This window comes from Sturnus vulgaris, chromosome 27 (assembly GCF_052056855.1).
Source record: "Sturnus vulgaris isolate bStuVul1 chromosome 27, bStuVul1.hap1, whole genome shotgun sequence".
In the NCBI taxonomy this organism is placed as follows: domain Eukaryota; kingdom Metazoa; phylum Chordata; class Aves; order Passeriformes; family Sturnidae; genus Sturnus; species Sturnus vulgaris.
The window spans coordinates 3148215-3170246 of NC_142269.1; the positions used below are offsets into that span (position 1 = coordinate 3148215).

Consider the following 22032-nt stretch of genomic DNA (forward strand, 5'->3'; position numbering starts at 1 on the left):
CCGCATTACGCCTCCCATCACTTTCTACCCCTTCCGGGGTACATCACCCCCCCCCTCCTCTTTTTGCTCCCCACCTCCAAAAGCCCCCCACCCCCAGCCCACCCCCACTAGCCCACCAGCCATGACACGGAGGGGACGAGAGGTTACAAATCCCAGAGCGAGGCTTTATTTGGCCCCGACGAAGAAGGGAGGGGGGCTTTGGGGGCCAGCTAGGGGTGCAGGACCCCCTCCCCAGCAGCCCCCAGTACCGAACGGACACTGGGACTGGACACCAAAACACCGACACGGAGAGACACGGAATAATTTAACCCCGCGGGGTGGGACAGGGACCCCCGGGGGCGGGGGGGACACGGCCTGGAGCTCTGCACCCCCCAAGCCAAAGTTGCGAGCAGAGCGGGGGGAGACCCCCGAGGGGCTGGGGATGGGGCGCAGGAGGGAATGAGCACCCCCAAAACCCACCCCCAAGGGGGAAAGCAGAGGGGTCCCAGCGCCGAGGGGAGGGGGGCGAGCGTGTCCCGGCTTGTCCCAGGGGCCGGGACGTGTCCCAGGGTGGCTGGGGACAGAGGGACAGGGGGCACGGACAGGAAGGTGGCGAGCGGAGTGTCTGCGCGGGGGGAAGGCACTCGGTGAGCCCAGCAGCATTTCGGGGAGCGGGGAGGGGGCACATTGGGGGCCGCGGGAGCCCCCACAAGCGTGCAAGGCACCAGCGTGCAAGAGACCCCCGGGGCGAGCGGGGCAGGGGCTGCGGGAGCCAAGGCCGGGGGCGGCCGCGTCCGAGGGGACGGGGACAAGGAGAGATGCACTTGTGCAAAGTCAAAGCCCCCCTCGCAGGGGTCCGGGCGGGGGGACAGGGGGTCAGTAGTACTTGTCCGGCTCCTGCCACTTGGTCACCCAGAGCTTCTTGCGGCGGCGGCGGGGCAGGAGCCCCCCGGGCTGGTAGCGCTGCTCCTGCCGGATCCGCACCGCGTGGTACTTGGGCATGATCCGGTAATAGCGGGTCCGCTGGAAAAAGTCACACTGGGAGGAGGGGGGAAAGAGAGGACAAGGGGTCAGCGAGGGGCCCGAGAGGGTCAGGGAGAAGGAGAGAGACCCCCGAGGCGGCGAAGAGCAGAGGCAAAGGGAGCAGCAATCCTGGAGCCGCTCGGAGAGACCCCCGGAGCCCTGCGGGGACCCTACAGGACAGAGGAAGAGGAGAGGAGGCTGAAGAGGAGGAAGATGCCGCCGCAGCCCGGCCCCACGGGGCATTACCAGGCGGGGCCCGCGGTGCCCGGGGGGGCACGGGGGGTGCCCCCCGTTAGTAGTCATCCGTGAGCCGCTCGGTTTCCGACGGCTGGATCCTCATCTCCGCCTTCTGCCCCTTGGCCTCGTACATGGCCCGGGTGTTGGCCCGCCGGAAGAACCCGCACTGCAGGGAAGGGGACAGGGTCAGGGGGGCCGGGGACAGGGGCTGGGGGTGTCCTGGACACCCCCCGGCAGGTGGGGGGAGCGGGGCAGGGGGATGCCCCACAGGAATGCTGCGGGATGGAGGGGGTCCTGCAAACCCAGCGAGCCCCTCCTGGGTAAAAGGGGGGCTTCAAGAAGCTGGGGGTGTCCCCAGAGGGGCTGTGAGGGTTCCCCAGTCCCTGCAGAGCAGCCACAGGGAAGGAGATCCACCCTTTTTTGGGTGTGCATCCCAAAATGTTCTGCAGCCCGAGACGTGTTGGGAATGTCTCTGCTCCTCTTCCTCATCCCTCTCCAGCCGGGAATCTTCCTCCCAGGAGGGCACCTCCCACCTGGGGGGACAACCTTCCCGCTGCGGGTCCCTCGCCGCCCTCGCCAGGCAGGGAGGAGGCAGCCAGGGGTGACACGAGGTCTCAGCACGGCTCCTGCACCCCCTCGTCCCCGGGAAGGGGATTTGGGGACCCCCCTCACCTTCCAGAGGAGGAGGATGATGAGCCCCAGCAGCAGCAGCCCGGCTGCCACCGACACCAGCACCAGCCAGAGCGCGATCTCGGCCGGCTGCTCCTCCTGCAGCTCCGAGTCCACGTCCACGGAGAACTGGGGGGGGGGGAGTGGGAAGGGCCTCGTTGGGGGCACGGAGCTCCAGCGTGGCCCCAGTCCCGCCCAGTTTGGCCCAGTAAGGGCTGTGGCCTGGCTCACCCGCACCGTGTGGTTCCTCATGGTGATGGTGGGAACCTGCGAGCGCAGGAACAGCGTGGCCGTGCCCGACACCTTGACACGGTCAAAGTCCCGGAACTCCTGGGGACAGCGGGGACACGGTGAGGGACAGGGACAGCGGGGACACGGTGTGGGACAGGGACAGCGGGGATGACAATACACAGATGAGGGAGGAGGAGGACGTGGATGATGATGATGATGGGGGAGACACGGATGGAGGAGGGACACAGGTGACACTGGGGACACACAGCGGTGCCTGCCAGCCCCCTGAGCACACTCAGGGCCCGGTTTAACCCCACCCCAGGGGCTGGGGCAGCCCCGAGCCCGCAGCCCCAGCTCTGACCTCGATGAAGGTGCTGTTCCAGACGCGGGCGCGGAGGCTGAAGCTGGAGGGGAGCTGCGTGTGCCGCAGGGGACACTCGAACCACACACAGCGCGCTGTGCCCGCCGAGCAGCTCTGGGGGACACGGGGGGTCAGCAAACAGCGGCGACAGTGACCTGACAGACCCCCCTGCACCCCCCACACTCACCAGCACCGCCTCGGACCTCGGGCGCCGGCCGGTGGCCAAAGTGACCGGGGGCTCGCCCGCCTCGGGGGCCTCCAGCTCCCGTCTGTGCCGGGGTGGAGCCTGGTCCTGCAGGAGCTGAGGGGGGGACACGAGCGCCATCAGAGCCCGAGGGGCTGAGGGACCCCCGCGGTGGGGCAGGGACACGACCCCGAGGGCACCGGGGGACTCACGGTGAGGTTGAGGGGGTTGATGAGCCCCCCGGGGGGGTGGCACGTGTCGTTGCCGTTCACCAGGATCTCGGTGGGGTACAGGAGCCATTTGCCATTGGGGATCTCGTAGGGCCACTCAAAGCCCAGCAGGATGGTGCCCAGCGTGCCCAGGGACTCGCCTTTGGTGGTCACCTGCGGGCAGGGCGGGAGGTGGAGCCCGGAGTTCCCAAATCTCCCGCATTCCCGAATCCACCGGCCACGCCCGGCTCACCTGGAAGTCGAAGGTGAGGGGGCTGCCCACGTCCTGCTCCTGTTTCATGGCCGACTCGCCCACCACGATCCCGCTGAAGTAGGACTGGATGTGGGAGGAGGCTCTGGGAACGGGATGGGGACGGGAACGGCGTGAGTGGCACAGGGGACACCCCACTGCTGCGACACGGAGGGTGACACAGCCAGGCTCGGGTGGGGGGATTGGAGGGGACACAGACGGGGACCAGGGGACACTCACATGCTCAGCGAGGACTGGATGCTGTAATCCACCAGCAGCTTGGCCAGCACGGGCTGCAGATCGTCCTGGGTGCTCTGCCTGCCGGGGCACCGGGGTTGGCATGTTCCCCCATCCCAACGGGACCCTCCCACCCCTGTCCCGCCCCCTCCCACTCACGTGGACAGGTCCAGCCACACCAACACCTCCCGCGTGTCCAGCATGATCCCGATGGCTTCGAAGGTGATGGTCAGCTCTGCCTGCACGCATTGGGGACGGGGAGCAGCTCAGCCGGACCCCCAGGAAGGGCCGGGGTGGTTGGGGGAGCAGTTGGGGGCAGCTGGGGGTCAGTGGGGGGCAGTTCTCACCCTTTGGTTCCTCTTGAAGGGGTTTCCCAGCTCACACAGCACCGTCTCCCCAAAGGTGCAGGCTCCGCTCTGGGGAGGACAGGAGGCTCAGGACCATCCTGGCCGAGCCCAGGGTGGGATTTGGGGACCCCAGGGTGACCTCCCCCCGCCCCATACCGGGCGGACAGAGGAGGGCAGCAGGCTGGGGGGCACGGTGACGTTCAGCAGCGCCTCGTGCGCGTCCTCGCCGTTCCAGGGCGCCGTGGGCACGTTGGTGATGTCGATGCTCAGGTGCAGCTTCCGAACGTCCCGGCTGTACTGCAGCACCTGGGTCCCGTTCACCCTGAGCGGGGACAGGGGACAGTGACACACCTGGGTGACAGTGACACCCCCGGGAGGGACAAGGGGACACGCAGGGCCCCGCTGTCACCTGGGCAGGGGCTGGTTCTGCTCGGTGACAAAGCTGCTCTGCAGCTGCAGGTTGCTGTAGCATTGGTTGTCGGAGCCACATTCCTTCTGGAACTCGATCTGCAGGGACAGGGATGTGTCCCCTGAGTCCCTGTGACCTCCCCTGGGGCACCCCAGGGTGTCCCCACCCCACCCAGCACACCTTGGTCTCGTTCTCGTGGGACTGGTCCTGGTTGAGGACGGGGAAGGCGTCCAGGGAGTGGGGACCCAGCTGGAAGGTTCTGGGCTTCTCCAGCAGGGAATAGTTCATGGAGAGCACGATGGGGTGCAGCTTGTCCCGGACATTGTCCTGAGAGGGGGGTGGGAGTCACACAGAGATCCCTCCCTGACCCCCCAAAATCAGCTCCAGCCACGGCCACGTCTGGGGTCCCCTTCGGCTGCGGCCAGAGCAGGGAGAGACCCCAGAGAGTGATCACAGGGAGAGAGGGAGGAAAGGAAAAAGGAAAAAAAAAAAAGGAAAGTAAAGATGGATGGACACTCACCAGCAGCAGGAGCTCCTGGGACTGGCAGCGGGTGTCGGGCATGGAGAAGTGCCCGGTGTAGGTGGCAGATTGGGACCCCCAGAACCTGACCCTGGGCGGGTGCCGGTCCTTGTCGGCCTCCAGCGTGTACTGCAGGGCTGGGGGACAGCACGAGGTGTCCAACACCCCCCAGGACGTGTCCCCGTGTCCCCACCCCGTGTCCCACCCCGTGCCAGCACCCCCCACTCACTGATCCTCTCCTTGTAGCTGGGGTCCCCCGCGCTCTGGTTGTAGGAGAAGCACAGGGTCACCGTCATGCTGGGGGGACAAAGGGGACAATGAGCCGAGCCACAGGTGCCACCAGCAGCCACGGGGCCACCGGGGACACGGGGCACTCACCAGGACTTGGGCGTGCACTGGGCAGGGTCCACCTTGCTGGGGGTCACCGTGAAGGTCTTGTCCAGGATGTTGATGACGGGCCGGGCTCTGGGCAGGGATTGGGGTTTGGCTGAGCCCCCCCTGCTCTGTGCCCACCCCAGGGGTGGCAGCACACCTGTCCCCTGTCCCCGTGGCTCTACCTGAGCAGGACAACTCTCTCGCTCAGGCTGCCCACCAGCAGGTCCGGGTAGGAATTCCCGTCCATGTCCAGCCCCCCGCTCAGGGAGTACCCGAAGGTTTTGATGCTGCTGGGGCCCAGCTCTGACCCGCTGATCACCTGCATTTGGGGGGACAGGGGGGGGTCTCACCATCACCCCCTGGATTCAGGGGTGCTCCCACTGCATCCCAGCCTGGAGCCGGGGGTGCTCAGGGGGGTTCTGGGGAGGGACCCCAGCCCTGTTCCCCCACCCAGGGCTCCCTGGGGTCCCCTCACCTGCCGGGGTCGGTCCTGCAGCCCCTCAGCGCTGCTGTGGTAAATGTAAACCTTGCCAGACCCCTCGAAAGGAGCCCCCACGGCGATATCTGGGGGGGGAACAAGAGCAGGGTCAGCCCCCCAGCGCCACCCCTGGGACCCCAAACACAGCCAGGCAGCCCCCAGCCACATCCCCCCCCTTCCTGTGAGACCCCACAAACCCAGCACAGCAGGGAGGGAGCGACGCACAGAAGGAACAATGGGACAGCCAGGACCCCCCATCTCCTCCTCTTCACCCCAAACCTCCCCAGAGACCCCCCTAAAAAGCCCCTGGCTCACCCTGGAAGCCATCCTGGTTGATGTCCCCGATGCTGGCCAGGGCAAAGCCGAAGCCAGAGTAGCTGGGGCCGGTGAGGAGCAGGCTGGGGCGCTGCTGGAAGCCCCCGGCCTCGTTCATGTACACGAACACCGCGCCCCCCACCTCCTGCTTCCGCTCGAAGTAGAAGGGGGCCCCGACCACCAGGTCCTGCCACCTGCGGGCACAGGGGGTGCTCGGAGCTGGGGCACAGCCCCCGACCCCTCCCAGAGCTGGGAAAATGTGACTCCCCTAAAAAAAATCCCAAAGATGGGGCACACAGAGATGCCAGGAGAGCTGTGGGGTGCTACAGGTGAGACCCCCCCACCCCCCTTGAGAACCACAGGATATTCCAGGTGAGACCCCCACCCTTGGGGGCTGTGGGATGTCCCAGGTGAGATCCCCACCCCTGCGAGCTGCAGAGTGCTCCAGGTGAGACCCCCCCCAGCCCTGGGAATTTCAGGATCCAACCCCACCTGAGCTTCAGGACATCCTAAGTAAGACCCTCACTCTCAGAAGCCGACAGATCCCAGCCCAGGTGACCTTCAGGAAGCCCCAGGTGAGCTCCCCCACCCTTGGGAGCCACAGGAAGCCCAGCAGAGCCCCCTCCCCAGATCCGGGGGTCGCAGCCCCCTCCTCACCCGTCGCTGTTGAGATCAGCCAGGGCCAGGGCGCTGCCGAAGTAGGAGCCGACCTGCGGCCCGGGGAGCAGCAGGCTCCGGTTGAGCGCCTGCCGCGCCCCGCGGCTCAGCAGCAGCACGGCCCCGCTGTGCCGGTACCGGGGCGCGCCCGTCACCAGCGTCACCGCGTCCTGCTGCAGCACCGCGCTGCGCACCTCGGCAGAGTACCCTGGGGAGGGGGACGGGGGTGACACGGGGCACCGAGACCCTCGGCATCCGCCCTGAGCTCCCCCGGGATCCCCCTGAGCTCCACCGGGACCCCCAAGATCCCCTCAGATCCTCTCTGAGCCTCCCCCGCATCCCATAAATCCCACCCTGGACTCCTCCAGCCCCTGGGATGTCTCGAGAATTGTTCACGCCCCCCCGAAGTGTCCCTAAGTGTCTCTAAGTGTTCCCAAGTGTCCCTAAGTGTTCCTCTCGCCTTTAACACCCACGCCCAAAACCCACAGCCCCCGAAGCTCCTCCTCACCCCAAATTCTCCCTCCATGCCCCACGGGGAGACCCCGATGTCACCACTGCCCCCACTCTCACCACCCCAAGGGCCTCCCTGAGCCCCGCCACCCCTTTAACACCCACCCCCAACGTTCCCCCTAAATCCATCCCCCCCAAACCCCCTTCCCCTCACCGATGTAGGTGTTGCCGTTCCTCTTGTTGGGGTAGGAGAAGTCGTACAGGTCCCAGTTGTCCCTCTGGAGCAGGTAATCCGTCCCTGGGGGGGTCGGGGGGGGTCAGCCCCACTGCGGGGTGGGGGGTCCCACAGAGAGGGGGCACCAGGGAAGGGGGAGCCATGGGGGTACCCTGGGGGAGGAGGTGTCCCCAAAGGGAACCCCCAGGGAAAGGAGTGCTCAGAGGGGTGACAGGAACCCCCTGCACCCCAGAATCCGCACCCTGCGCCCCAGAACCCCCAACCCTGTCCCCCCCTGCCCCTCTAAACCCCTAGAACCACCCCCTGCCCCCCCAGAACCCCCACTCTGCTCCCCTATAGCCTCACCCTGCTCCCCCAGGACCCTCAGAACCCTCACCTTGCCCCCCAGAATCCCCACCCTGTCCCCGCCAGAATCCTCCCTGCCCCCCAGGACCCTCAAAACTGCCCCCCTGCCCCCCAAACCCCCACCCTGCCAGTTGTAGGCGCCGGGTGCCCCGAAGTAGACGATGTTGGTGCTGAAGCCGGCGCTGGTGCCCATCTGGCACATGCCGGTCTCGTCGCTGTCGGTGTTGGCGTTGCACATCTCGTTGTGGTACGTCTGCCACTCGTCCCCCAGGTCCAGCTCCAGGTCACTGCCCCGCACGAAGCAGCGGCCGACCATGCGGCGCTGAGCCTCGGCCCCCGACCACAACACCCGCGTGTAGCGGTGGGCACACGCCTGGGGAGGGGACAGGGACAGGGGACAGCTCAGGGAGTGACCACAGGGACAGGGGACAGCTCAGGGAATGACCACAGGGACAGGGGACAGCGACAGGGAGTGACCACAGGAAAAGGGGACAGCGACAGGGAATGACCATATCACCCAGGCCTGGGGAGGGGACAGGGACAGCGACAGGGAGTGACCACAGGGACAGGGACAGCTCAGGGACAGGGCTCAAGGACTGAACACAAGGACAGGGGACAGCTCAGGGAGTGACCACAGGGACAGGGACTGACCACAGCATGCTTGTGTAGCGGTGGGCACAGGGACAGTGGGGACACTGAGGTTCAGGGGACACCCCAAAGGTGTGGAGACACCCCAAGGGTGTGGGTGTAGGGAACCAGGACCTGGGTTTGTAAGGAACTGGGAATTGGGATCTGGGAGTGGAAGGAATCGAGATTTGGGATCTGGGAGTGGAAGGATTTGGGCTCTGGGTGTGGAAGGATTTGGGGTCTGGGTGTGCAGAGCCCCACAGTCCCCCCAGACTCACCAGGACCCTCCCCGGGGGCTGCCGCTGGCTGGCCACTGTCACCCCCAGCCACATGTCCTCAATGATGGCCTTGTCCGGCTCATCTGCGGGGGAACAGCCGCCCTGAGAGGGGGTCCCCACTGCTGGGGGAGGGCTTTGGGGTGGTCACACACCCCGGGGGGGGGGTCACCCACCCTTGAGCTCGATGGGCAGGCGCTGGCAGTCGCGGGTGGTGGCACTCAGGGGACAGGCGTACACGGCCCCCGTGCGTGTCCCGTTCACCGGCTCCGTGTCCTGGGGGGCCCCCACCAGCAGCCTGGGGGGGCAGGAGGGGGGACGTGGGTGGGTGATGGGGGAAGGGGGGAGCAGGTACAACCCCCCCAAACCCCTCCGGCTCATTTTGGGGTGCGGAGTCAGGCGGGTGCCCTGGGGAGGGGACACTTGGGGGACACCGGAGCTGCTTCCCCAGAGTTTGTCAGCCCCAGTCCCAGAGATGGAAGGGGACACGGGGACCCCAAATGATCTCACTGCCCTCCCACTCCTTCCCAGACCCCATCCCAGCCCGGCTGAGCCCCTGTCCCCGTGCATCGGGGGGGGTGGAAGAGGGGTCACAGTGACCCCCGCTGAGTCACAGCAGTGCCATGGGGGGACATTGCCATTCCAGGCTGGATGTGCCCCCCCAGCTCCTCCAAGGGATGCTGAAGGGACCCCTCCCCACCCTAAGGGAAGGTGCCGGGGACCCCAAGCAGGGCCCGGTGGCCCTGGCAGGGGGAGCTGGCATGGCCGGAGGGCTCCGGAAGGGCCAGGCTTTCCGCCGGGAATCCCTCGGGAGCGCGGGGACAATGGCGTGGAGGTGGCCGTGCTGGGGGAGGAAGTGCCTCCCTCTGGCAGCGGGACACGGGGGGGGGGGGACACGGGTGGGACACGGCACCCAGGACATGGCACCTGGGACACAAGAGGGGACACAGCACACAGGGGAGACACGGCACCGGGGACACAGGACATGGCACCCAGGACACGGGGGGGACACGGCACCCAGGACACGGGGGGGACACGGCACCCAGGACACGGGGGGGACACGGCACCCAGGACACGGGGGGGACACGGCACCCAGGACACGGGGGGGACACGGCACCCAGAGCTGATGCCGGGGCACTGCTGTAAGGAGCTGGCCGGTCCCCAGCAGGGCCAGCAGCGAGGCCAGGGCCGGGTCCCCGCTGTCCCCAGGGCAGCGCTGGCGGGCAGGGAGGGAGTGCCCGCAATGAGCAATGCGGGCCCGGCAGCGCGGGCACGTCCGGGCGGGCCGGGCCGGGCGCTGACTCAAAGCCCAGGCACAGCAGGAATGCGGGGCCCCGGGCAGCCCCCGCCCCGGCACGCCGGGACCCCCCCGGGGCTACTGAGTCAGCCCGGGGCAGGTGTGGGGGGGGGGGGGGGGTTGGCACCGATCACCCCAAATGGGGGTTCCGGGGGGGGCTGAGTGCCAGGATGGGGGTGCCGGGAAGGGAAGGAGGGGGGTGATGGCTCCTGGCTCTGCCAGCTCGCCACGAAGGAATCCGCACCCCCAGCTCCGGGGGGGGCACAAGGGGCACCGCTGTCCCCTCTTACCTGGGGGGGAAGTGACTCAGGGCAGCTGCTGTGACTCAGAGCTGGGGGGGGGGGGTCCTGTCCCCACACCCCGAACCCCACCGGGACCTGCAGCCCCCTGGGTTGCCCCCAAGCTCCCCCGGTGGTCCCGGCCCAGCCAGACCCCGCCGTTCCCGCGGGTCCCGGGGGGCGGGAGCCCACCCAAGCCAAGCAGCTCCGGCATCCCTTGGCTGCCTCCAGCCAAGATTCCCGGCACGGCACGGCAGCCCACCCGCAGCTCCTGGGAAAAGGGGGGGGTGCGGGACGCGGGGCCACCCCAGAGCAGGGGGGACACCCGAGGGGGGGTTCCCCCAGCCTGGAGAGAGCCGAGTACCCCCGGGGATCCCGGGATTCTGGGGGGGGGGGGGGCCGGGAGCAGTTTGTGGCACTGGTCCCGCTGGGATGGGGGGGACGGGGAGCTGGGATTGTTCTCGAGATGGTCCAACAGGCGCACGAGGGGGAGGCCGGGAAGGGAGGGAAGCAGGAATGTGAGGCCGTGCTCTGTCCTAATCCGCCCTGGCAAACGGGGGGGCTGGATGGGAACGGGGTGGGGGGGGCTGGATGGGAGCGCTGGCTCAGCTGGGAGGGGAGGGGGGGGCGCTGTGGGAGGGTCCGAACATCAGGACCCCAAAGTGCGGCCCCTCCTGGGGTGGGAGAGGCGAGGATGGCAGAGAATCCTACCCGGACACCTCAGCCAGGTCTGCAACAAGGCGGGGGAGGGTCGTGCACCCCCCCCCACCCCAGAGCCCCCTCCCCAGGGAGCAGCGAGGGGGGCTCCAGGGGTGACGGAGCCGGGAGGGGAGCAGCAGACGGGAGGGGGGGGATTCTCCAGACCACGACCCCTCCCCAGTTTCTCCCCAGTGCCGCTGTGGGTGCCATGGGGGTCCCTGAGCAGGGAAATGCACCCGTGCCCCTCTGGGAGGAGCCGGGAGAGGGAGAGATGGCTCCTGGATGGATGGAGGGAGGGATGGAGGGATGGATGGACGGATGGATGGACAGACGGCCCCACATCCGTCCCCCCTTCTCCTGCCGAGCAGCCGCAGCCCCGCAGGACCCCGGCGGGTTCGGGCCAAGGCAGGGGGAGCTGAGCCAGCTCCAATCCGCACAAACCCAGCCCGGGGGGGGAGGGAAGGCCGGGAACGCCGCCAGGACAGCAGAGCGCTCTCCTCAGCCGCCAGCTGGAATCAGGAAGACCCCCGAGCCCCGGGCAGAGCCCCAAATCCCACAGGGCTGCAGATGTGGGTGCTGCCTCCCCCCTGGCTCCTGATTTTGGGGGGCTGGGGGGAGGGATCTTCAGCCTTCCTGGAGCGGGTCTCCCGTGCCTCAGTTTCCCCAGGTCACCCAGGGACCTCCGAACGCACCTGGGCTGGACTGACCGGCTCCACCGGAGCCAAAACCGGACACGGGCGGCCCAAGGAGCTCCCCTAATCTCGGCTGGGCTGATAAGAGCCCCGCTCCGAGCCCGCGCTCACCTGGCCAGGGAGGAGCGAGCAAACAAAACCTTTGCAATGGGCGCGGGGCACGCAAAACACGGCGGGGGCGGAACGGGGAACGGTGGGGGGCACCGGGGGGGGGCTCCGGCATCGCCCCGGCCCGGGATTCGGGAATGTCGGCGATGCCCCGGAGCATCCCTGGGCCAGGGCAGGAGCCAGGCCCCCCCCCCTCCAAAAAAAAAGCAGGGGACACCCCCTCCCTCCCTCCCGTGCGGCAGATCGGGGATGGCGGTGGCAGGAAGTCTCTTTCCTGTCCCCACCCTACACCTGTGAGCAGAGGGCACGGCAGCCTTCATCCGGCACCGGGGAGGGGTCCGGGGGGGCCCCCTGCACCGGCCACACCCCAAACCGGGGACACCCCAAACCGCGGACACCTCAAACCGCGGACACCCCAAACCGAGGACACCCCAAACCGCAGACACCTCAAACCGCAGACACCCCGCGCTCTTCTCGCCCGTGGGCACGGCCAGCGGAGGCTCCTCGGGAACGGAGCGCGAATTCCCGGGGGGGTTCTGGCTCCGAGGCCGCTCCCCCTCCGCGCCCCGCCGGGACACGCTGGGACACGCGCTGTAGGTGTTGGGGGGTGGAGGGTCCCTGTCACAGCCCCCCCCAAAATCACCCCCAGCGCCACCACCGGGAAGACACGAACGGATCAGTCCCGGTTCCCCCCGGTGGCACCGGGGCCGTGCGTGGGGACCCGCGTGTCCCCCAGGGCAGGGGGGGTCCCGCACCCCCCCAGCTGCTCGGCAGGGACCGGCTCCGCTCCCTCCTGCCCAGGAGCAACAACAACTCCTCATCCCACGGCGGGGCCGGCCCCAAATGCATCCCTGGAATGCGGAGCGGCACATGCCTGCACCCAGCAGCTGCTCCCGGGGCCCCCCCCGGGAAAAAAACGGGATCCCCGAGGGTCTCCCGAGGACCCCCCCCGAACCGGGAGAGTCGCTGGGAGGAGATCCAGCAAAAATCTGCGCCCTTGAGGGGGACAAAGCCAGCGCAGCGCCTGCGGCGGAGCCGTGTCCCGGCACGGACGGGAATTCCCGGCCAGGAGGGACCGGGGACAGGGACGGGGGACAGGAATTGGAGGGGTGGGACAGCGGGGGACACAGCGAGTGACAGCGGGGGGATGGCACGGGGACTGCTCCGGCTGAAAAGAGTTTTTGTTGGGGCAGCAGGAAACACAGTCCAACAGGTTCGGCGGGCACCGGGCCCGGCCGGGACCGGCCCGAGCTCGGGGGGGACACGGGGGGGCTCCCGCTGGGGTTCGGCGCCGGCCGGGACCGCTCCCCCTTCCCGGAGGGGCTGGGGGCTCCGAGCCCACCGTGGGGGGGGACACGGGGTGTCCCCACGCTGCTGCCAGACCCCCCCTCCCTCCCCGTGTCACCGAGACCCCGCTGTGGGAGCGGGGAATGAGGAGGGGGGGTCAGGGTGGGACCCCCGCCTATACCGGGGTGCGGGAAAGACGCGAGCAGGGGAGAACCCCCCGAGGGGCAATTGTGGAGCGGGGACCCCCCCTCACCTGGGCACAGGGGAGCGAGGGACCCCCCTCAGTACCTGGAGCCCCCCTCACCTGGCACCCCCATCCCCCTCCAGGTGCGCCCCCGCCCCCACAGCAGCGGCGCGGGCTCGGGACCTTTGCCCTGACACAGAACAGGGACCCCACTCCCCCCAGAGGGACCCCCAAATACCCCCGAGCGACCCCAAATACCCACGGGGGACCCCCCGCCCCTCTCCATTCCACAGGGACCGCACCCCACTTGGGATCCCCATCCCAAGGCGGGGTTCCTCACTTCCCGCTCTGCCCCACCCCACGGGGGATCCGCACCCCGCGGAGGACCCCCACCCTACCAGGGACCACTCACAACCCCTCCGCACCCCTCTGGGGACCCCCCCCCACTTCCCGGGGACTCCCCCGCTCACAGGTAAAGCGCTGTCTCACTCTGCTCCGCCCCACGGCGCTCCCAACCACGGGCGGACCCCCCTCAATCCTCCCGGGGACCCCCCGTACCCCCACGGGGGACCCCTCCCCATTGTCCCCTCCCTCCCACAGGTGACCGTCCCCTCTCTAAGGGGACCCCAACCACAGCCGCCCCATCCCACGGGCATCGCCCCCCGCGCTCACAGGCTCTGCTGCCTCCGCTCCGTGTCCCGGTGCAGCGCTACCGAGAAGCCGAACAAGGCTCCGGCGGGGCCCTCCTTGAGCACGGGGAAGGTGCGGTCCAGGTTGAAGGCGGCGGCGGCTCCGAGCAGCACCGGGCCGAGCCCCAGCAGCACCGGAACCGGGCCGAGCCCCAGCAGCAGCCCCGGCAGGGCGGGCGGCAGCAGCCGGTGGTGCCACGCCATGACCCGCACCGGCCGCCGTAGCCGCCCGTGCCGCCCCACCGGGACCGGTGAGTGAGGGGAGGGGCGGGACCGGGCGGGGCCGGGGCGGGGCCGCGGGCTTCCGGACACGCCCCTTAAAGGGCCCGCGTACCCCGCTGTGCGCTCCAGGTGCGTCCGTGCGTGCGCAGGTGTGCGGGACGGAGAGGCGGGCGCACCTGGGGCGGCGCGGCCGCGTCCTCCCGCAGGTGTGTGAGCCCTGGGGGGGATGGCGGCCACTCAGACCCCTCCCCCTGAGAGACCCCTCCCCCTGAGAGACCCCTCCCCTGTGAGACCCCTCCCCTGCGCGACCCCCGCCCCACACGCCCCCCGCGGGACAGTTCCCCCCTCATCGCCCCTACCTGGCACCTCTTTGGGATGGGACATCCCCCTCCCAGAGTGGGATCCCAAAATTAAGGCCCCTTACGGGATGAGACACACCCCTCCCCCCAATGGGACGCCCCCCGGCCCTCCCCCCAAATGGCAGGAGGTCACATCGGGACCCCGAGAGAGGCACCGGGGCGGGGCCGTGCCGTGGGACAGTTCCGCCCCCGCGGTGACAGCGACGGGGACACCGCGGTGGCCGCAGCAGCATCGGGGTGGCGGCCGTGGCAAAGGTCACCGGGAGCCACCGCGCCGTTCCCACCCGTGCCAGGAAATCCGGGACTGGGCTGGGGGGGATGTCCTGTGTCCCCCGCCCCATTTCCCCGTGCCCCTGTGTCACTGGAAAGAGTGACGGCAGCAGGGACACCACGGGCAGCGCTGCCGGCGGTGGCACCCGGCCCACCTCCCTGTCCCCTTGTCTCCATTCCTTGTCCCCATCCCCTGTCCCCAGTCCCGTCCCCACGCCCCGGCCCCGCCCCTCGTGCCCCCAGTGACATCAGTGACGTCACTCCCGCGGTGTCAGTGCCCCCAAAGGCCACGAGGTGACGCCATTGACCCAAAGATGGAAGAAACCCTTCAGCCTTGGGAGGGACACGGGGGGACACAGGGGACACTCTGTGCTCAGCCCTGCCCGTGAGACCCCCCCAGAGACCCCCGGCCACCCCAGAACAGCGAATTCTGTCCCCCCATCCACTGCCCCAATTCCCCCAAACTGCCCCCCAGCCCCTCCCCATCCTTGAGCTCCTGCATTTGGGGTTCCAGAGCCGCTGGCAGCTCCAGAGCTCCCAGTCCCGGCCGGACCCGCTCTCCGCTCCAGCCCCGCTGCCCTCCAGCCCCACAGCCGGCTTTTCCTGCCGCAGACGCGGCTCCCGGAGGGACCAGCCCTGGCGACAGCCCGGCTGGCGACCCGCGTGTGTCCCGGTGCCTCCTGGGGACCCTCCCAGGGAATCCCGGCGCAGCTCCCAGGGCTGGGCTGCTCCCGGACTCTTCTGTTTGTCCCCTCGGAATGAATTCCTGGAGTCCTCAGCTGCAATTCCCTCGCGGGAAGTGAGGCCGTGCCATTCCCCCGGCTTCGGGGTCACGTCGGGCTCCTCAGAGCCTCCTGCTTCCCTTGGGATTCATCTCCGTTCGTTTATTTCGGTCGATCTGTTTCAATTTATTTTTATTTCTGTTATTTCTATTTCTGCTTGTTCTTTTCCTGTTCTTGGTCTTATTCCTGTTTATTCCTATTCCTGTTTATTCCTATTCCTCCTTCTAATCCAATTCTAACTCATATTCCTGTTCTTCTTCCTACATATTCTTATTCCTACTCCTATTTATCCCTATTCCTATTCCTGTTCCCGTTCCCATTTCCATTCTCATTCCCGTTCCCATTCCCCTCTTCTCGTTCCTGCTCCTTTTCCCATTTTTCTCCCTCTTTTCCGACAGCCCCGGCGGTCGCGGGACTCGAACCCGCGGTTCCGGAGCTGCCAGGACTGGGGCGCGGCGCAGTTCCCGCCGTGGCCGCCAGGCGGAGCCGTTACCCCACGCACACGGGGGACAGGGACAGGAGGGGACACGAGGGGACGGGAGGGGACACACAGAGACAGGGACAGGAGGGGACAGCCCCGCCCGGGGCACGCACCCAGCCCCTGCCCGCAGAAGCAGAGACCCCCCCCCAAAACAAAAGCCCCCCTTGCAAAGCCCCCCAACCCCCCCGGCTGCTGGGGGTGGCTGGGGACAGCCCTGCGGGTGGCCAGGGGGTGGCCAGGGCTGGCCAGGGACCCCCGGCTGGGTCACGCTGCTGGGGGACCTTGGGGTCACGGCCCCGAGTGGGGGGGGGAGAGGGGCACAGACCCCCGGGGGTGTCCCCCCCAAAATCAGGGCTTGTCACCGCCCCGAGGTGCCCCCGGCGCGGGGGGAGCCCGGCAGGGCTGGGGGGACGCGAGGATCCTCTGGGGGGGCTCAGCCCGGCCTGGGGGGCGCTGCTGGGAGAAGTGGGGGGGGCCATAAACAAACCCCCAGAGCCCCCCGGCCCCAGCCCGGATCCATCGCAGTCCCAAACGCCACCCCCCCCTTCCCTGCCCCCCAACAAACACCCCCAAACACTCCCCCAAAAATCGATGGCGACTTCCGCCGCCGCTTCCGGCCGCCGCCGAGGCCCCGCCCCCTCCAGGCACGTGGTGATCCCTCCAGACTCTCTCATTGGCTGCCTGAGATGCCAATCACACGAGGCGGGGAGAGCTGCCGGAGAGGAGCGACCGATCGGCGGGCATTAGCAATCGATCGCCGATCTAATCGATCGGCAGGCATTAGCAATCGATCGCCGATCTAATCGATCGGCAGGCATTAGCAATCGATCGCCGATCTAATCGATCGGCAGGCATGGGCAATCGATCGCCGATCTAATCGATCGGCAGGCGCGATCAATCGATCGCCGATCTAATCGATCGGCAGTCGTGATCAATCGATCGCCGATCTAATCGATCGGCAGTCGCGATCAAGCGATCGCCGATCTAATCGATCGGCAGGCATGAGCAATCGATCGCCGATCTAATCGATCGGCAGGCATTAGCAATCGATCGCCGATCGATTAGATCGGCAGTCGCGATCAATCGATCGCCGATCTAATCGATCGGCAGGCATGAGCAATCGATCGCCGATCTAATCGATCGGCAGGCATGAGCAATCGATCGCCGATCTAATCGATCGGCAGGCATGAGCAATCGATCGCCGAGCTAATCGATCGGCAGGCATGAGCAATCGATCGCCGAGCTAATCGATCGGCAGGCATGAGCAATCGATCGCCGAGCTAATCGATCGGCAGGCATGAGCAATCGATCGCCGAGCTAATCGATCGGCAGGCATGAGCAATCGATCGCCGATCTAATCGATCGGCAGGCATGAGCAATCGATCGCCGAGCTAATCGATCGGCAGGCATTAGCAATCGATCGCCGATCTAATCGATCGGCAGTCGCGATCAATCGATCGCCGATCTAATCGATCGACAGGCATTAGCAATCGATCGCCGATCTAATCGATCGGCAGGCATGAGCAATCGATCGCCGAGCTAATCGATCGGCAGTCGCGATCAATCGATCGCCGATCTAATCGATCGGCAGGCATTAGCAATCGATCGCCGAGCTAATCGATCGGCAGGCATGAGCAATCGATCGCCGAGCTAATCGATCGGCAGTCGCGATCAATCGATCGCCGATCTAATCGATCGGCAGGCATGAGCAATCGATCGCCGAGCTAATCGATCGGCAGGCATTAGCAATCGATCGCCGAGCTAATCGATCGGCAGGCATTAGCAATCGATCGCCGATGTAATCGATCGGCAGTCGCGATCAATCGATCGCCGAGCTAATCGATCGGCAGTCGCGATCAATCGATCGCCGATCTAATTGATCGGCAGGCATGAGCAGTCAAGAGCTGAGCAATCGATCACACTCCGTGCACTCCTTGGATGAGCAATCAAGCGCCAAGATGGAGTGTGCAGTGAGTGTGCAGTGAGTGTGTGAGGAGTGTGTGAGGAGTGTGTAAGGAGTGTGTGAGGAGTGTGTGAGGAGTGTGTAAGGAGTGTGTGAGGAGCGTGTGAGGAGTGTGTAAGGAGCGTGTGAGGAGTGTGTGAGGAGTGTGTAAGGAGTGTGTGAGGAGTGTGTGAGGAGTGTGTAAGGAGTGTGTGAGGAGCGTGTGAGGAGTGTGTAAGGAGCGTGTGAGGAGCGTGTGAGGAGTGTGTGAGGAGTGTGTAAGGAGTGTGTAAGGAGTGTGTAAGGAGTGTGTAAGGAGTGTGTGAGGAGTGTGTGAGGAGTGTGTAATGAGTGTGTCAGGAGTGTGTCAGGAGTGCAGGAGCCATCGAGCACAGTGTGATGGATCCAGGCTGGCCAATCGAGTGCCCAGGGATGGATCAGGGCAGGAGGGATCGAGCGCAGAGCGATGGATCAGGGCCGGGATCAATGGCAGGAGGTGACATCTCGCATGTCCCCCATGGAATAAGTGACAGATCTGCGCTCCATTGCTCCTCCCTCCCCCATCCATCCCTCTGCACGCGATTGCTTCTCCCTCCATCCATCACCTCTGAGCCTTCATTTCTGTTTATTCCCATTTTTTTCTATTTCTGTTTCTAGGATTTCTATTTTTGTTTGTTCTTTTCCTGTTCTTATTTCTGTTTATTCCTATTCCTACTTCTAATCTTATTCCTGTTCTTTTTCCTATACATTCTAATTCCTTTTCCTATGCATTCCTGTTCCTATTTTTATTCCTATTCCTACTCCTATCCCTATTCCTATACTATTTCTACTCCCGTTCCCCTTCCGGTTCCCCTTCCCGTTCCCATTCCCGTTCCCATTCTCCTCTTCTCGTTCCCACTCCTTTCCCAATCCCCATTTTTCTCCCTCTTTTCCCGTGGCCCCGGCGGTGCCGGCTGTAGCGGGACTCGAACCCGCGGTTCCGGAGGTGCCGAGACTCGAACCCGCGCTCCCCGGGGCGCGGCGCAGTTCCCGCCGTGGCCGCCAGGCGGAGCCGTTACCCCACGAGGCGGAACGGGCCGGGGGCACCGCGGGGACAATGGGGGGGGGAGGCGGGACGACACAACACACACAGGGGACGGGGACAGGAGGGGACAGCCCCGCCCGGGGCACGCACCCAGACCCCCCCCCCCAAAACAAAAGCCCCCCTTGCAAAGCCCCCCAACCCCCCCGGCTGCTGGGGGTGGCTGGGGACAGCCCTGCGGGTGGCCAGGGGGTGGCCAGGGCTGGCCAGGGACCCCCGGCTGGGTCACGCTGCTGGGGGACCTTGGGGTCACGGCCCCGAGTGGGGGGGGGAGAGGGGCACAGACCCCCGGGGGTGTCCCCCCCAAAATCAGGGCTTGTCACCGCCCCGAGGTGCCCCCGGCGCGGGGGGAGCCCGGCAGGGCTGGGGGGACGCGAGGATCCTCTGGGGGGGCTCAGCCCGGCCTGGGGGGCGCTGCTGGGAGAAGTGGGGGGGGCCATAAACAAACCCCCAGAGCCCCCCGGCCCCAGCCCGGATCCATCCCAGTCCCAAACGCCACCCCCCCCTTCCCTGCCCCCCAACAAACACCCCCAAACACTCCCCCAAAAATCGATGGCGACTTCCGCCGCCGCTTCCGGCCGCGCCGAGGCCCCGCCCCCTCCAGGCACGTGGTGATCCCTCCAGACTCTCTCATTGGCTGCCTGAGATGCCAATCACACGAGGCGGGGAGAGCTGCCGGAGAGGAGCGACCGATCGGCGGGCATTAGCAATCGATCGCCGATCTAATCGATCGGCAGGCATTAGCAATCGATCGCCGATCTAATCGATCGGCGGGCATGAGCAATCGATCGCCGATCTAATCGATCGGCAGGCATTAGCAATCGATCGCCGAGCTAATCGATCGGCAGGCATGAGCAATCGATCGCCGAGCTAATCGATCGGCAGGCATTAGCAATCGATCGCCGATCTAATCGATCGGCAGGCATGAGCAATCGATCGCCGATCTAATCGATCGGCAGGCATGAGCAATCGATCGCCGATCTAATCGATCGGCAGGCATGAGCAATCGATCGCCGATCTAATCGATCGGCAGGCATGAGCAATCGATCGCCGATCTAATCGATCGGCAGGCATGAGCAATCGATCGCCGAGCTAATCGATCGGCAGGCATGAGCAATCGATCGCCGAGCTAATCGATCGGCAGGCATGAGCAATCGATCGCCGAGCTAATCGATCGGCAGGCATGAGCAGTCAAGAGCCGAGGAATCGATCACACTCCGTGCACTCATTGGATGAGCAATCAAGCGCCAAGATGGAGTGTGCAGTGAGTGTGCAGTGAGTGTGTGAGGAGTGTGCAATGAGTGTGTAAGGAGTGTGTGAGGAGTGTGTGAGGAGTGTGTGAGGAGTGTGTGAGGAGTGTGTAAGGAGTGTGCAATGAGTGTGTAAGGAGTGTGTAAGGAGTGTGTGAGGAGTGTGTGAGGAGTGTGTGAGGAGTGTGTGAGGAGTTTGTGAGGAGTGTGTGAGGAGTGTGTAAGGAGTGTGTAAGGAGTGTGTGAGGAGTGTGTGAGGAGTGTGTGAGGAGTGTGTAAGGAGTGTGTAAGGAGTGTGTAAGGAGTGTGTAAGGAGTGTGCAATGAGTGTGTAAGGAGTGTGTCAGGAGTGTGTCAGGAGTGCAGGAGCCATCGAGCACAGTGTGATGGATCCAGGCTGGCCAATCGAGTGCCCAGGGATGGATCAGGGCAGGAGGGATCGAGCGCAGAGCGATGGATCAGGGCCGGGATCAATGGCAGGAGGTGACATCTCGCATGTCCCCCATGGAATAAGTGACAGATCTGCGCTCCATTGCTCCTCCCTCCCCCATCCATCCCTCTGCACGCGATTGCTTCTCCCTCCATCCATCACCTCTGAGCCTTCATTGCTGTTTATTCCCATTTTTTTCTATTTCTGTTTCTAGGATTTCTATTTTTGTTTGTTCTTTTCCTGTTCTTATTTCTGTTTATTCCTATTCCTACTTCTAATCCTATTCCTGTTCTTTTTCCTATACATTCTAATTCCTTTTCCTATGCATTCCTGTTCCTATTTTTATTCCTATTCCTACTCCTATCCCTATTCCTATCCTATTTCTACTCCCGTTCCCCTTCCGGTTCCCCTTCCCGTTCCCATTCCCGTTCCCATTCTCCTCTTCTCGTTCCCACTCCTTTCCCAATCCCCATTTTTCTCCCTCTTTTCCCGTGGCCCCGGCGGTGCCGGCTGTAGCGGGACTCGAACCCGCGGTTTCGGAGGTGCCGAGACTCGAACCCGCGCTCCCCGGGGCGCGGCGCAGTTCCCGCCGTGGCCGCCAGGCGGAGCCGTTACCCCACGAGGCGGAACGGGCCGGGGGCACCGCGGGGACAATGGGGGGGGGAGGCGGGACGACACAACACACACAGGGGACGGGGACAGGAGGGGACAGCCCCGCCCGGGGCACGCACCCAGCCCCTGCCCGCAGAAGCAGAGACCCCCCCCCAAAACAAAAGCCCCCCTTGCAAAGCCCCCCAACCCCCCCGGCTGCTGGGGGTGGCTGGGGACAGCCCTGCGGGTGGCCAGGGGGTGGCCAGGGCTGGCCAGGGACCCCCGGCTGGGTCACGCTGCTGGGGGACCTTGGGGTCACGGCCCCGAGTGGGGGGGGGGAGAGGGGCACAGACCCCCGGGGTGTCCCCCCCAAAATCAGGGCTTGTCACCGCCCCGAGGTGCCCCCGGCGCGGGGGGAGCCCGGCAGGGCTGGGGGGACGCGAGGATCCTCTGGGGGGGCTCAGCCCGGCCTGGGGAGCGCTGCTGGGAGAAGTGGGGGGGGCCATAAACAAACCCCCAGAGCCCCCCGGCCCCAGCCCGGATCCATCCCAGTCCCAAACGCCACCCCCCCCTTCCCTGCCCCCCAACAAACACCCCCAAACACTCCCCCAAAAAATCCCCCGGCAGCCCCAAATCCCCTTATAAACCAGCCCTATCCTGTCCCCCCCCTGCAGACAGGACCCTGCACACTTTATTTATTCCCTCACCCTCCTTCACCCACTCTTTGTTGTTTCTTGGGAGAGAGAAAGAACCAAAAAAAAAAAAAAAAAAAAAGGGAGAGAGAGAGGAAAAAAAAAAAAAAAAAACCCACACAGGAGGAGGCAGGAGCCTATTTTGCCTCCCAGGCAATATTTCTGGAGCCAATCGGAATGCGCACCCACCCTGCCCTGCTCCCTAATTAAAGGCTTTAAGCAGGCGGCCGGGGCCGGAGGTTTGGGCACAGTCTCTCGGTGGCTCCTCACGAAGCAGCCGCAGCTC

General features: G+C 65.9%; 1 protein-coding gene across 2 annotated transcripts; it reads right to left on the reverse strand.

Annotated features, from left to right (window-relative positions):
* Window positions 1-743: 743 nt before the first annotated feature.
* Window positions 744-13861, reverse strand: ITGA3 (integrin subunit alpha 3). 2 transcript variants are annotated; one of them, XM_014889398.2, is made up of 26 exons: window positions 13631-13861; window positions 8590-8711; window positions 8417-8499; window positions 7635-7884; window positions 7146-7229; window positions 6482-6689; window positions 5825-6018; window positions 5507-5595; window positions 5214-5350; window positions 5035-5121; window positions 4886-4953; window positions 4657-4793; window positions 4317-4463; window positions 4137-4234; window positions 3884-4049; window positions 3728-3796; window positions 3540-3619; window positions 3384-3461; window positions 3147-3249; window positions 2897-3067; window positions 2688-2801; window positions 2501-2614; window positions 2140-2238; window positions 1912-2037; window positions 1249-1405; window positions 891-1017 (listed from the first exon to the last, which is right to left on the reverse strand). In XM_014889398.2, the coding sequence occupies exons 1-25, from the start codon at window positions 13849-13851 to the stop codon at window positions 1295-1297; spliced, it is 3156 nt and encodes a 1051-aa protein (XP_014744884.2). In that variant the 5' UTR covers window positions 13852-13861; the 3' UTR covers window positions 891-1017; window positions 1249-1294. The 2 variants fall into 2 exon arrangements, with proteins under 2 accessions (XP_088035644.1, XP_014744884.2); XM_088179518.1 differs by lacking the exon at window positions 1249-1405 and having other exon boundaries at window positions 744-1017.
* Between the last annotated feature and the right edge of the window lie 8171 nt (window positions 13862-22032).